Source organism: Rattus norvegicus, chromosome 3 (genome assembly GCF_036323735.1).
Source record: "Rattus norvegicus strain BN/NHsdMcwi chromosome 3, GRCr8, whole genome shotgun sequence".
NCBI classification, from domain to species: Eukaryota; Metazoa; Chordata; class Mammalia; order Rodentia; family Muridae; genus Rattus; species Rattus norvegicus.
The window spans coordinates 116,215,165-116,229,356 of NC_086021.1; the positions used below are offsets into that span (position 1 = coordinate 116,215,165).

At 38.8% G+C, this 14,192-nt stretch overlaps 2 protein-coding genes across 21 annotated transcripts in view; one reads left to right on the plus strand and one right to left on the minus strand.

Moving 5' to 3' along the window:
- Mettl15 (methyltransferase 15, mitochondrial 12S rRNA N4-cytidine) overlaps positions 1–3,847 on the minus strand; it is a 177,532-nt gene extending 173,685 nt beyond the window's left edge. For 4 of the 15 annotated variants that reach the window (XR_010064579.1, XM_008762084.4, XM_063283311.1 and 1 more), the window contains exons 1-2: positions 3,714–3,828; positions 1,898–2,082 (exon numbers count right to left, since the gene is read on the minus strand). The gene's annotated coding sequence lies outside the window, so the exon portion shown is untranslated. Of the gene's footprint in view, positions 1–1,897; positions 2,083–3,713 lie in introns of those variants that run through there. The other 11 variants (XM_006234686.5, XM_063283309.1, XM_017591566.3 and 8 more) reach the window with 9 other exon arrangements.
- Kif18a (kinesin family member 18A) overlaps positions 3,843–14,192 on the plus strand; it is a 60,372-nt gene continuing 50,022 nt past the window's right edge. For 3 of the 6 annotated variants that reach the window (XM_039105450.2, XM_017591908.3, XM_063284155.1), the window contains exons 1-3: positions 3,860–3,995; positions 10,870–11,239; positions 12,635–12,792. In XM_039105450.2, the coding sequence (XP_038961378.1) occupies positions 10,915–11,239; positions 12,635–12,792 (483 nt within the window). In that variant the 5' untranslated portion in view covers positions 3,860–3,995; positions 10,870–10,914. Of the gene's footprint in view, positions 3,996–6,074; positions 6,268–10,869; positions 11,240–12,634; positions 12,793–14,192 lie in introns of all 6 variants that reach the window. The other 3 variants (XM_039105451.2, XM_039105452.2, NM_001137642.1) reach the window with 3 other exon arrangements.

Below are 14,192 nucleotides of genomic sequence, written 5' to 3' on the forward strand. Positions count from 1 at the left end.
ATGAAATTGTAGAAATTTTGAAATTCTTCTAAATGTACATGGAGAAGGGGATACTTATACAAACATATTAACAGAAAAAAAAATGAACCCATCTATGTTTCACCCAAGTAGCTTCAAACAATGTTTGTAATACTTCCACTGGAAATACCCAGTTGGCACTACGCTGCCTTCCTTGTGGATTAAGAATTATTTAAGAATAAGTTCTGTGGAGGTTGGAGAGATAGTTAAGAGCACTGACTGTTGTTTCAGAGGTCCTGAGTTCAAATCCCAGCATCCACATGGCTCACAACCATCTGTAATGAGATCTGATGCCCTCTTCTGGGCACATCAGAACACTGTTATTCAGCTCTAAGAGCAAAATTCTTTGTGTCTCATTTGATAATTATCGTAATTCTTGGAGTTAAATTTGGAGTTAAATGTAATTATTCCTTTATTACAAATTGAAGAAATTAATTAGCTTACCACATCGTCTGAGCCATAACTGTAACTATAATGCAAGAGTGCATCTTCGAGCCTGAAATCTTTATCTTCATAACATAACATAATCCAATGGAAGTATTTAACGTAACCATGCAATTTAAAGGTACACTACATAAACTATGTCTCTGTGTGTGTGTATATACATGTATATATGCATATATATGTATATATATATATAAAATCTTTTGAAGTGTATTGTAATGGAAACAGACTCCTACACCTTAGAACTACATCTAAGTAGAGCTTTGCCTGTACTTAGAAGTAACAGTGTTGTGAGATTGCCAATAAAAGACACACAATGTTTAGGCAAAAGAAGAGCATCTGGACTATTTAAACAACCTATACTCTATGTCCCAACCATTTTAATAACTGATTTTCATATTTGTGGTTACACATGGATACAGGAACCCACAGAGACCCGAGGCATTGTATCCCCCAGAGCTCCAGTTACAGGCCGTGGTAAGGAGGAGGATGTGCGTGCTGAGAACTGAACTCAGGTTCTCACAAGAACACACACTTAAGCTATTCTTGGGCCCCGCGTGCAGATTTTGACTTTTCTTTTTTTTTAAAGGAAGCACTGCTGTCAATAAAAAACTCAAAACAATGTGGGGGTAAAGCAAATAAAAATGGACACCAAATTGTTTGCACCAACATTTCATTCTTTATTGTACTCAAATTTTATGCATTCATTGAACTATGTTCAAGGTAAAGACAAATTTAAAAAAAAATAACTAACTAGCTCATAACCAAGGTAAACAAAAAGAAGGGGTTACGAATAAATGCTCATTTGTAGTCCTTTGATTATTTGTAGTAACCCCCTTTGTCAGGATAGTGCCTTCAAAATATCTGGGTGCAAACTGTAAAGGAAATTCCTTCTCTGTAGCCCAGTCTCCTCCCAAAGAAAACAGATCTCTCTGCAAAGTTGTGAGATTGTTTAATTTACGGCCAGTCAGTAAACCTGACCTCTACAGCAGATTGCACTGTTAGTGAGTCATTTAACTTTTGTACATGGGCAAAGGTCCTTGAAGTAGTGGAAACCACAAAAACGGCCATGTTACTCTCTCAACTGTGGGAATACAAACTGGAGCCTGATAAACAGTAGTTCCTTCAGGGTGCTAACAACTACTGTTCTAATTTCAAGGCTAGAAACGCGACATGGGGGCTGGAGGGAGAGGTAATGAGAGGAAACAGGGAAAAGAGAGGAATGCACCCATTAGACAAAGGGTCCCAGCCTTTCCTGGCCAGTGTTCAAAGGGAAGACTGGGTAAGTTGGGGATCTCCAAAGCCAGGCTGTCAAGCACACCCGAGGGAGTTGGGGGAGGGGCTTCTGTTTCCTTACAGGGAGGGGACTCACTCCCCACAACCTTTTCACCTAAAGAGCCCTGTCTCCAGCACCGAACTAGGGACTTCTCCTCACCTGAGGCAAAAAGAGTCCTCAGTCAGCCTTTAAGTTGGGGCCAGACCCGACGCTAAAACGCGGAAGAACCTGATTTGCATATACCTAGGTCCGGAGTGGGGGAAACTTGTAAGAACGGACAGACGGGCCCTCCTCCGGAGCGACTGAGTTCTGTCTGCCTTTCGTTCCGCAGCTCCCAGCACCTACTGTAAAAAGGTGTTGTGGGTCAAGGGTTTCCAAAAGATCTTCCTGGAAAACTAAGAACTAACTTTTTTAGGTTTTTTTTGTTGTTGTTGTTGTTGTTTTGTTTTGTTTTTTTAAAGAAGAATTGTTTTGATGTCCGGCGATTTTAACTTTCAGTTTTCTGTCTACTACAAAAATACATTAATTTAGTAATGGTTCCATACACCATCCAATTTCTAACCAAAGGTGGAAATTTCAACTTTCTTAGCCCTGTACATTTTGGAAGTTTCGGTCGCCTGCCCCCACTCTTTAATTTTTGTTAAAAAGCATGAGGTTCTCTCGTCCTGTTATTATTTCTGCCAAACTCATGAGTTGACAACTGCACAAGAATTGTATTGGTTGTATTGTTAAAACCTCTCCGTTTTAATCAAATGTGGGATTCCTCAAGAGTATGGATGTTATAATTGGAACCCTGCTATAAAGTAAGTACAATGCAGAACTGAAATTACATGGATAGTATTTGGATTAGGTGTGGCTACACTTGTGACACTAAGAAGCCTATACGGTGTGGATGTCCAAACAAAACAAAAAGATGAAATGTACATATCTATTTAATAATTTACCAATATGATTTTTCAAGATGTCAAGATGAACATATTTTCAAATTAGATTAAAATATCATATTATAGTCACTTGACCTAGAAAATACTTTAAAAACAAATAGCTGAATTTTGAATTGGTTTGTTTTAAAAGACAAATATTTCCTATAGAGGTTTGTCTAACGCTTCAGTTTCCTCCCAATGAAATCAAAACAATATGTTTATATCTTATAATATGTTTTGTGAATAAAGTAATATATATATGTATATATATTGTATAGATACATAAAGAGACATAGATCCTCTGCCCTATAGCATCCTATTTTTACAGTGATATTCAATTAACAGGGATCTAAACTCCAGGAAAGAAAGGATGTTGACCTCAGTGTGTACTAATATGCTCCTAAAATCTGCAAGTTGCTTACTAAATGGAGAGTCATATAAACAACAACAATCAGATTGTACTAAATTTTTCCACAGGGCTGAGAATGTCAACTCACTTAAAAAAGGCCTGCCTAGCCAACAATACAAATATAAAAAAAAAAAATACCCTGCCAAATTTTAAATGAGTTATCTTAGGAAAGATATTTCCCATGTTTCCATGCATTTTTCTTTCTAAAGCATACGTTCAGAAATAATACAATCTGGAACAGGAATCACATAATCCAATAATGTCGTAGGCCAATATCATTAAGTGATTTTATTTTGTAATGTCATACTTGGTGCATGTTAAATACCGTCAAATAGCAAATATTTTCAATCAACAATAATGGGAGCAGGCCAGGAAGACCTGACAAAAGAAGACTTGGGACTTGGAACCAGAATTCTTGCACTTGCAATTAATCCACATGAAGGCACCACACCTTCCATAGCATGAGACCTAATCCTTGGAAACCTGACTAATCAGAAAGGGAAAAAGAACAAAATAGCCCAGGCCCTTTTACAGGCCCGCAGACTCCGCCTCTCGCCCTGTGAGAAACACATCACCCAAAGACCATAACGCCCCAGATCCACGGTCTGCGGACAACTAAAGATCCCAGGTAGTGGCTTCCCACCTGCACCGACGCCCTAGCTCCGCCCACCTCCGCCAAGGCTCCCGGAAACGACCGCGCGCGTTGCCACGGCGACGCCCAGAAAAGCAGCTTCTCCTCCAGCCTGTGTGGCCCTGCCTCTGGCGCCAAACTGCGAGACGCCGGGGAAAACGACCGACGTGCTGACGTCAGCCGATCGGCAGCCAATGAAATGGATAGCTGAGGAAGCTGGCTTGGGTTTGAATTTGTGGCTGTGTTTGGAGCGCCTGGAAGCCAACTCAGCCAAGTTGTCGCGGTCACTTCTAGGTGAGTGAGGTGGACGCTGTGTCTGGGGACGCGTGGGTTGATTCGAGGGTCACCGGAGTGGAGGATCCGACGTCAACGGATAAAGTAGTTTTCGGCGGGAGATGCGGGTCGAGGGTCCCCTTGGTACTGTGGCTGGGAGGATCCGGAGCTACCGACTGTACATGACAAGGCAAGCTTTTCCCAGCACCGAGGTTCTGGGCTCTCCCTCTGAATCCCCAGAGGAAGCTTGCTCCTTTCTCAGACTTAAACTGAGGACTCTCACAGTCCAGCCCCTAGAATGTGAAGTTCCTTCCGGATTCCACATTCCGAGTATCCTGCTTGAGCTGCACACGTGAGTGTGCGACTTCTGGGCTTTACTGTCAAGGGAGGAGCTTTTGTGCTGAGAGGCTCTCTGGGCAGTCTGGAGCCCAGTTTTAGCCTCAGGCAAGACCGACCCTGACTGCCCTCCTGTGTTGCTGAAGATCACAAAAGAGTCAGAGACAGAGACACAGAGAGATAGAGAGACAGAGAGAATATGAATGAATGAATTGCCTGGAGGCCAGAAAGCAGCTACTAATTCTGCTGTTTCTGCAGCCCTTTCCTGTAGGCGCTCATTTGCCTTGCCTTTACAAAAAAGCCAAGCTGACTGTTGCTCATTATAATATGAATGGGGATTATTGGAGTAGAACTAATTTTGTTGGTGATGTCATTCCACTTTGGTTCTTACCCTGGGTATTGGAAGGTTTTCTTGACCTTTGATGTTAGACAATATGAAATCCATAGAGCTGATAAATAGTACTTGCTGTTAAATTCAGTGTATTATAAGAACTATTTCAGTTAGCAAAAATGATTTGCCTTGAGAGGTATTCTGATTTTTAAACCAGTATTTACAGGTATTTAAGATGTTTTATTTTAAAGAGCATCTCGTCCCACTGTAGTTAATACAGCAAATCAATAGACATGATAAAATGACTATGCTGTTAATGCTATGAAAGGCGGTAGAAAATAATTGCCCACTGTCAGTGCTAATATTTCCTCCAGTGCAATTTGTCATTCTTCCCTGATGTTTGTAAGGCTGTCAAATCAGTGACTCTGACAGAAGGTTTAAGCCACATAGAAACTGTAAATGAGGATAGTTCCCTGTTCTAAACAGTGTCGAATCAGAATTTTCTACTTGAGTTTGGAATACCTCATAGCTATGTTATTGTGCTTCTGTACGCATTTGGAAGCATTCTTTGCTGTTTCTTACTCATGAGATTTAGATCTGTACCTGGGTCCACTTTCTGCCTTATCAGTAATAACATTTAGAAAAATTACTAAGTTCCTCCGTTTGTAAGCCAACCTTGCATGATTATTATGAAGGTTGGATGACATGAATATGAAATGTTTGCCATCGTTCCTGGCAGAAAGTAACTCATATGACCATCACTACTGCCACTTATCACTTATTGACCTGATGAAAGTCTATCATACTTATTAAAAATAGTTACTGTATGATATCAAAAAAATCAAAATTACATTTCATAATTCACTCCTACACTAGTAAACAAAATAATGCTAAGTGCTGGGGTTTCTAGGAAAACACAGAGGTAAGCAGGGTTTACTTTTTAGTGGGGAGGAGGGAAATAGATTCTAATCCAAACATACAAACTAAATTATAATTCACAGTATGGGGGGGGTGCATATTGGCAGTCTATTAACTTATTGTTGCAGTCATTATATAATATGTGTATAAGAACAGTATATATTTTGAATGTGTAGAATCCTTAATGCTAGCTAAGCATCTTTATTTTTTTTAAAGCAAGTATATAATTTTAATTTTTACGTGGAAACTTCTCAGGGCCTGTACATGAGTAAATTACCTTTTGTGTTCTATGTATTTTTATATACTTTTACTAATTTAATTATTATATTTAAGAACTGTAAAGGTATAAAATAATAATCCTATGTGCTGTCATTTCAGCATTTGTACCTATATTCCTCAACATATAGACTAAACATATAGACAAATTTGGAGCAGGAAAGGCTCTAACACTAATCCGTTTGAATATTGCCAGCGAGAGCCCCATCCTTGTCCTCTTTTATACCCATTTTTCTCAGGAATGGATAAGTAGTCTACTGTGCTCTGTAGACTTATTTTATTCCCACCTTAAAATCTTACCACTGGCTCTTCTCATTTCTACTTTAACAACATACCATTCAAGACTGAATATTACAAAATTGATCGGGGACTCTACTATTCTCCTCAAAGCATTGTCCAAAGAGAATTTGCAAATCTTCATATATTCCACAGGTAACAACTTACTTTTTCATATCAAGCATGGTCTTTGCCCTTGATATAGAATCAACTAGATACCAGAACCTTAGCCATGTTAGAAAAAGGAAGCATTGCTTAAATGTAGGAGTAGTGTCATTAATTTCTGAGTATATCAGTATACTTGAAATATTTTTTACCTTTAAGAAATATATTTCTGGAACCAGTGGCATTGTCTAGTGGATAAAGATACATTCCTGGGATCCACATGATAGAATTGACACCTACAGCTTGTCAGCAGATCTCCAGATACACAGTTATGCATATGCCCACAGACACATACAACACACACAGTAAATTGTAATAATTTAAATGTATATACACACACATAGACTTCTGGACTCTGGGATTTTTTGTTTTTTGAAAAGGCACACGAAAAGTATTGACCAAAAGTAATGGTGATATGGGAAGGCGTTACAGGTAAAGTTGATCAAAACATAAACATGTATGAAATACTCAAACAAAAGTTAAAAACATATTAAATGTATTTCTCATTGTGTTGATGGCCTCAGTGTTACAGATGCTGGTCTCCAGTACCTGGATCTAATCTGACCTCCCTCAGCTTCCTCAGTAGCTGTCACTGCAGATGTGTCACAGTGCCTATTTTTTACATTTTGATTATTCTGTCTGCCCTAGGTAGTCTATTAAGAAAACTGGGCAGTGAGTGGAGTTCTGTGGGAGGACACAAGTCTTAGGTTCAGTCACTAGCATGGAGGGAAGATGGTTTTATTCACATTCTTGGTTTTTGAAAGTAGGAAAATATGATCAATCTTTCATTGTTTAAAAAGATAAAATTAGGTAAGGATAAGACCAAGCTTTTAAAATGTTTAATGGGGGCAAAAGAGTTTAAAGCTAATTGGAAATTTCTATGGGTATTTTAAAATGCAGTAAGTATTCAAGTAATATTTGGAAAGAAATTTCCACAATCTCTTAAAGAAGTTTAAGAAGTATAATGTCAAATGTAACTTTGTGTCTCAACCTGGTACAGATTTTAAGAAAGATTGATCTTATTTCCTATTCCTCTTTGTTCTCCAGCTGGGGCACCAGAAAGCAAAGATTCCCTTGAGCATTCTTTAGGCTCTTCAGATAAAATTATATCCAGGCATTTGAAACTAAACACTTATAAAAGAAATAAAATGATTGAATTAAATTCACCATGCCAACAACTAGCCTTTGGTTTGAACAAGCTTATTGCTCTCACAGACTTTTGGACTGGCCACCTGAAATGCACACCCACGGCCAGCAAGGTGGCTTGGCAGGTTGAAGCACTTGATGCCAAACCTCATGACTTGAATTCAACCCTCAGAATCCACATGAAAGTCAACTCCCACAAGTTGTGCTTACTTGTGTGGATTGCTTTGTGTAGGGGCGAGGTTTGCATTCATTAGTCACCGGATGTTTACGTAGTGATGTTGGCTACATGTTGTCATTTTAGCTTCTTCTATTCCTAGTAGGCAGTCTCATTACACACTTCCTGTTTCTTTGACCCACATAATTTCCCCATCACCTCTTCCTCTGGTTCCTGAGCCTTCAGTGTGTTAGTTCTGTAGATGTAGCCTTTGGGCTTGACTCCATAACTCTGCATTTGGATTGGTTGTAATGGTTTGTAATGGTGGTCATCTATGGCAAAGAGATCATGGATGAAGGCTGCATTTACCTGTTGGCGTAAGATATTTATACTGTAGTTAGGGGTTGTGCTGGTTTAGTAAAGTGATTGTGGGTCCTCCCAGTTCCCTGGGTAGTTGATTAGGTGTTCCATGTCAGCCATGATTTCTCTCTTGTTGATCAGGCTATTTCATTTTATTCAGTGCTTGTGCCTCAGTTATTTAATCCCTATATTTGAAAAGATTAAAGCAAATACACTAAATATCATCTTAACATTTTTCATTAGTCTCTTTTTTTTTATAAAAATACCTTTCAAAATCTCTACATAGTAAGTTTTTCACCTTTAAAACTTTTCCCAATTGGTGATATTTCCTGCTTTTTGGTGTTGTTAGCTAACAGATAATAATGGAATATTTTCCCTTTTTATTAATGTTTTTTTATAAAATATATATTTTATTTATTCACTTTAAATCTCAGTTGCCCTCCTACTGTACCATTTCTCCTATCCTTCCAGTCCCACCCTTATAAATCCCTCTCTCCATTATCCCCTTCTCAGAGAAGGCAAAGATCACCCACCCACCCACCCACACCACACCCCCTTGGGTACTACCCTACCCTGGGATATCCAGTCAGAGCAGGATGTCCTTTGCCACTGAGGCCTAACCAGGTAGTTCAGTTAGGGGAATCCAATGGCAGGCAACAGAATCAGAGACAGCCTCCTATCCAATAGTTATACGACCCACCTGACGACCAAGCTGCACATCTACAAATGTGTAGGGGGCCTAAGTCCAGCTGCTGCATGCTCTTTCGTTGGTGGTTCAGCCTCTTTGACCCCCCCCTGAGGGCCCAGGTTAGTTAACTCTGTAGGTCATCTTGTTGTGTTCTTGACCCCTCCAGCTCATGGTATTCTGTCCTCAACTCTTCTCTAAGACTTCTCAAGCTACCTGATGTTTGGCTGTGGGTCTCTGCATCTGTTTCCATCAGCTATTGAATGAAGTCTCAGAAAACAGTTGTGCTAGGCTTCTGTCTGCAAGCATAGCAGAGTGTCGTTAATAGCGTCAAGGGTTGGCTCTCTTACATGGGTTGTGTCTCAAGTTAGGCCACTTATTTGTTGGCTGTTCCCTCAATCTCTGCTCCTTCTTTATCCTTGTACATCTTATAGGCGGGACAAATTTGGGGTCGAGGTTTTGTGAATAGATTAATGCCCCCCTCCCACCAAGGAAGTTCTACCTAGTTAGAGGAGGTGGCCGCTTCAGTCTTTATAACGCCCCTCTCCAGTAGGATCTCAGGTAGGGTTGCCCACCCCCATAGACTCCCAGGAATGTCCCCATCCCTGATCTCCAGCTACTCCCAGAGTTGTCTCCTATCAATTGCTATTCTCACTCCTAACCCTCTCTCTTCCATACTCCCTCTCTCCATATCTGATCCCCATCCTAGCTCCACTCCTCACCCCCTCTCCCACCCATTTCCCTTCTTCCATTCACCTCAAGCTATTTTGTTTTCCCTTCTGAGTGAGATTTCTTTGTGATGAAAATATTGAGAACTGCTTTCAGCCTAGACTCTAATAAGGACTTAGTTTAGTAGTCTTTCTTTGCCCACTTTCAGTAGTAACGCTGATCCTCTAACTTTAGTGATATCAACAAGAACAGAGCAGCCACTACTCTTAATAGGGCACCACTGGCCCTATACAAACCCAGTCTCTTGTAGGAATACTCTGGTGTGCTACTAAGGGGTATGCTAACTGGAGACAGGGATGGCAAGGACTAGACCAGCAGTTCATAGGCTAGAAGCCAGTAGTGTAGATGTGACACTTCACTAACTATCTTAGCTCAATCTCTCTGCAGGGATGTTTTGTTTTCTTTTGGTTTTCCATTTTCTTTTTAGTTATTTTTTACCAGACAGGGTCTGTGTAGCTATAGTTACCTGAAACTGTGCCTAACAGGCTGACCTCAAACTCACCAAGATCTACCTGCCTCTTCAGGGTGGCCTAGAACTCACAGCTATCCTGTTTACTCAGCTTTTTAAGTGTTGGAATTATTCCAGAGGATCAAGGATTTTGCTATGAGATTGTGTCTCCTAACAACATCTGCCACACCAGTGTCTCACATCATGACTGCCTAATAGGAACTTACAAGGACACAACAGTAGATATGCTAATATAGTCAGGAAAGACCACAAGACCTCAACCCTACACAAAGAATTATGGGCAATTAAAAAATGCTTCAAGAGGGAGAAATAATTCCTACTTGAATATTTGAGGGAAGGAGGTGTAAAAGTATACGTGCTTGTACATGAGCATTTTGCAGAAGTGGAAGTGTCATGACTTCTGGATTCTAGATTGTTTGGTAGTTGAACTTTTCAAACTGTTCTTCTTTATCAGTTTCCTTTTCTTCCTGGGCACACTTTATGCATTTACTGATGTTCTTTAAATTTATATGTCATTGAGAGATCAGAGAATAGGACGTCTGAATAAATGAATAATGTATACTGTTTCTCTCTTCAGATATGTGCTAGTGGCCTCTATCTCAGTACTTACTCAGGGAATCTCAGAGATGCAGGTAGAGAACAGCCCGGGTGCATCACTTTCACTGCCAGGAGACCTACAGACAAGCTTGCTTTTTACTTAAACGAGTTTCCAAGCTAAACCTCCCATTATTACCCCGAGACAATTCAGAAAGAATCTTTCCTGCTCATTTCTATGATGCAACCAAGAAACTGTTAGAGCCTTATGAAAATTGGATCATAATCAGCTCTAGTATTTGAGTTTAAGCTTTATTAATATTTTAAGACCTTACGATGGTTTTGTGTACGTGTGTGCCATCTTCAGGGGTGTTTAAGTTTATAGGTCTACATGTATATGCATTTCTCCCAGTAATACATTTGCTAGGTGAATGGAGCATAAAACTAATCTTTTAAATGAACATTACATGCCAGTTTTAAGTAAAACTAATAGTGACATTTTCTTTTCAATTTCAGAGAAATACCCAGGTATTCATGTAACAGGAATTGAGGTAACTAAGAATGTCTGGCACTGAGGAAGACTTATGTCACCACATGAAAGTAGTTGTCCGTGTCCGTCCTGAGAACACAAAAGAAAAGGCTGTTCAGTTCCATAAAGTGGTTCATGTAGTGGATAAGCATATACTCGTTTTTGATCCGAAACAAGAAGAAATCAGTTTTTTTCACAGAAAAAAAACTACAAATTTTGATATTACTAAAAGGCAAAATAAAGATCTTAAGTTTGTATTTGATGCTGTTTTTGATGAAACCTCAACTCAAATGGAAGTTTTTGAACACACAACCAAGCCAATTCTTCATAGTTTTCTGAATGGATATAATTGCACAGGTAAATGCTTCAGATTGAAATCTAATTTTCCATCTAGCTTCGGTTCTTTTTTGGGGGGGTGTGGGGGTATATATTTTAATGTAAATGCTGTATATGTAAATACAATCAAATTCAAGGTGTACGCAGTCCAACAGTTTCGAGATTTCAGCAGATTGGACTTTCCTTGAAATTAGTCATCATCTATGGCTTATCTTTTATGGAACTTTGTCTTCCCAGGGCATCGCCGTTATCCTACAAACACTTTTGTTGTATTAAGTTTTATTAAGCCACGTGCCTCTTAAAGTTGATGCCAGATTTCTCACTGTTTGTACTGTCAAGTATGTTCTCTGTTGATCTTCAACGGCCTTCAATTTTGGAGCACTTTCTTAGTATAAACGTTTAGTAAAACTAAACGAAGCCTGAGAATTTTCTACTGTTTAATCCGATCTTCAGACCAGGAAGCATTCCTTAAACCTTAAAGAAGCTTTAATTACTCTTTCTGAAAAGATCCACTAATTCAGTGGTTATAGTAATAGCATACTAGTTTCTTGTTTTTATAATTTTCCGTTTTTATGGCATTTTCTACAGGACATTCCCGACTGAATTGTTTCACTAAGACTGTCTTACTCACTTTTGTCACCCTCTTGGTTCTTGATCAAGAACAAAATGATGTTTATTGGTTGGAACTGCTAATTCTCACTAGTATCCAGATATTTTTCTCTTTCATACAACTTCCTAAAGATTTTTCCTCCCTTTGGCTTAAAAGATAAAAAAGGGTCTCTGTTGATACTATTCCTTTGATTTCTCTCTGGCTTTATATATTTAGCTGTCTTAAGGCTTTCATAAGCTAAAGTAAAACACCAGCTTAATTCATTCCAAAAAACTATTTTTTCAGTTAGTATATGAGAATCTGATTACTGAATATTAATCAGATGGTATTAAGTGTTTGAACTTGTAACTGGATTTCTTCATTGGAAGAAATGTGTTACTTCTATGTGTACTGGATGGAATTGTGGAAATGAATAATTTGTCAGAAACAACATTTAAAGCATAATTTTATAAACCTTTGTGGAATTCATTTGGCTCAACAAGTGTGTCTGTTTTGCTCCATGTTATTTTCTAAAGCACAAGGATACACTGCCTGCCTTGGTTGAGGCAGTGTAGTCCCACTGTGTGTGCTGGAGGGATATGTGTGGACATCATATTCTGATAGCAAATAAGGGGGTAGATGTCTCTGCCTGTGAGTATGTGGGAGGCACAGAATCACATTAGTTCTAACTAGGACCAGGTAATATCGATCAGATTTAAAGTTACTTACTATTTAAAGTACCAACTTAGAACTAACCACTAGAGTGGATTTAGTAATACTATGTTATAAAATGAGCATTAATCTCAAACCTTTTATTAAAAATTCAGTATTTGCATATGGTGCCACTGGATCTGGGAAGACTCACACAATGCTGGGATCAACTGCTGAACCCGGGGTCATGTACCTAACAATGCTGGACCTTTTCAAATGCATGGATGAGGTTAAAGACGAGAAAGAGTGTAGTACTGCAGTCTCTTATCTGGAGGTAAGCTGGCACTATTCTTAACGTTAATCACTATCTTAGAGAACTCAATTACAAGAGTCCTTTAGTTATTTTATACAGGAATCTTCTTGTGAATGTTTTCAACCATTAAAATTCCTATTCGTGCATATTTTTATGTACCTCACTCTTATTTTAATCTAATTTCAAATTCTAGACATATCACAAATATAATACATAGAAAGGACTTCCAAATGGCCTTCCTTAAGATGCCTCCTTATATGTAAACATTTTGCATTTGCTATTCATTGTCTCTGTTGTATGTGCATTTATTCCTAGGAACTATTTAAGTTATAAATTTATTGAACCATGAAATTTTTTAAACAATCACTGAATGTTTATCAAAATCAGAAAATTAACAGTGATCATCACTGTCTAATTTATGAACCTTAATGCAATTTTGCTAATTATATTTTTAATGTCTTTTCCTGAAAGCATTACATTTCATGAATTACATTCACCAGCATGCCTTTGGTCTCCCTTAATGAGCAGTTTTTGTTTTCTTTATGTCTTATGATGCTGCCATAAAATCCTCAGTTTGTTTTGTCGCTATTAGACTTGGTTTAAGTGCTGGGAGACACAACCCAGGAGTAGTCCTGAATACATAATGCTTCATATCAAGTCAGTTATGTAGTTGATTAGTCCCATTATTGGCAGTGTCAATGTTTATAAATTTCATTATGCTGGAATTCACAGGGTTTGCTGGTGCTTCTTAATTACTTTTTATGTGTGTGTAAGTGCAGGCATTGGAGTGGAAGGCCAAAGATATCTTTCAGGAACTGGTTTTATCTTAAGATCTGTTAAAACAGGATCTTATTTCTTCGGCACTACATACACCTGAAAGCCTACTTAGGAGTGCTGTCATGACACATGCACACCAATGCATCTGATGCTTTTTCATTATTATTGGGGTTTCAGACAATATACTTTATATTTCATATCCCATAATTCCTCCCAGACTCTCCTTTCCCTGCCCATCAACTTCATGTTCGTTTTCTCTTTGAAAAAAGAAAACAGCCACTAAAAACATAGAATGCTAATTATTCCTGAGCAGAGGCCTGCCTTAGAGAGTGATTGATATACCCAGTGTCACTGGGAGGAAACTGATTTTTCTTTCCCCAGCTATCATTTGTGGCTAGCTTCTTGTGTACAGGTGAGCCTTTGTGTCCACTTCTCGTCTAAATGCTGAGGTCTTATCTGCCTTAATCTTATACAGGCCTTACGAGTTCTGTCATGGTCTCTGAATTCATATGTTCCTCTGTCCTGTTGTGTCTACAAAATGCAGTTTCCTCCATATCTGGCTCTTACAATCATTCCACCCCCTCTTCCCTGAACCTGGAGGAGGGTGAGATAAAGACATCCTTTTAGAACTCTGCAGGATGCAA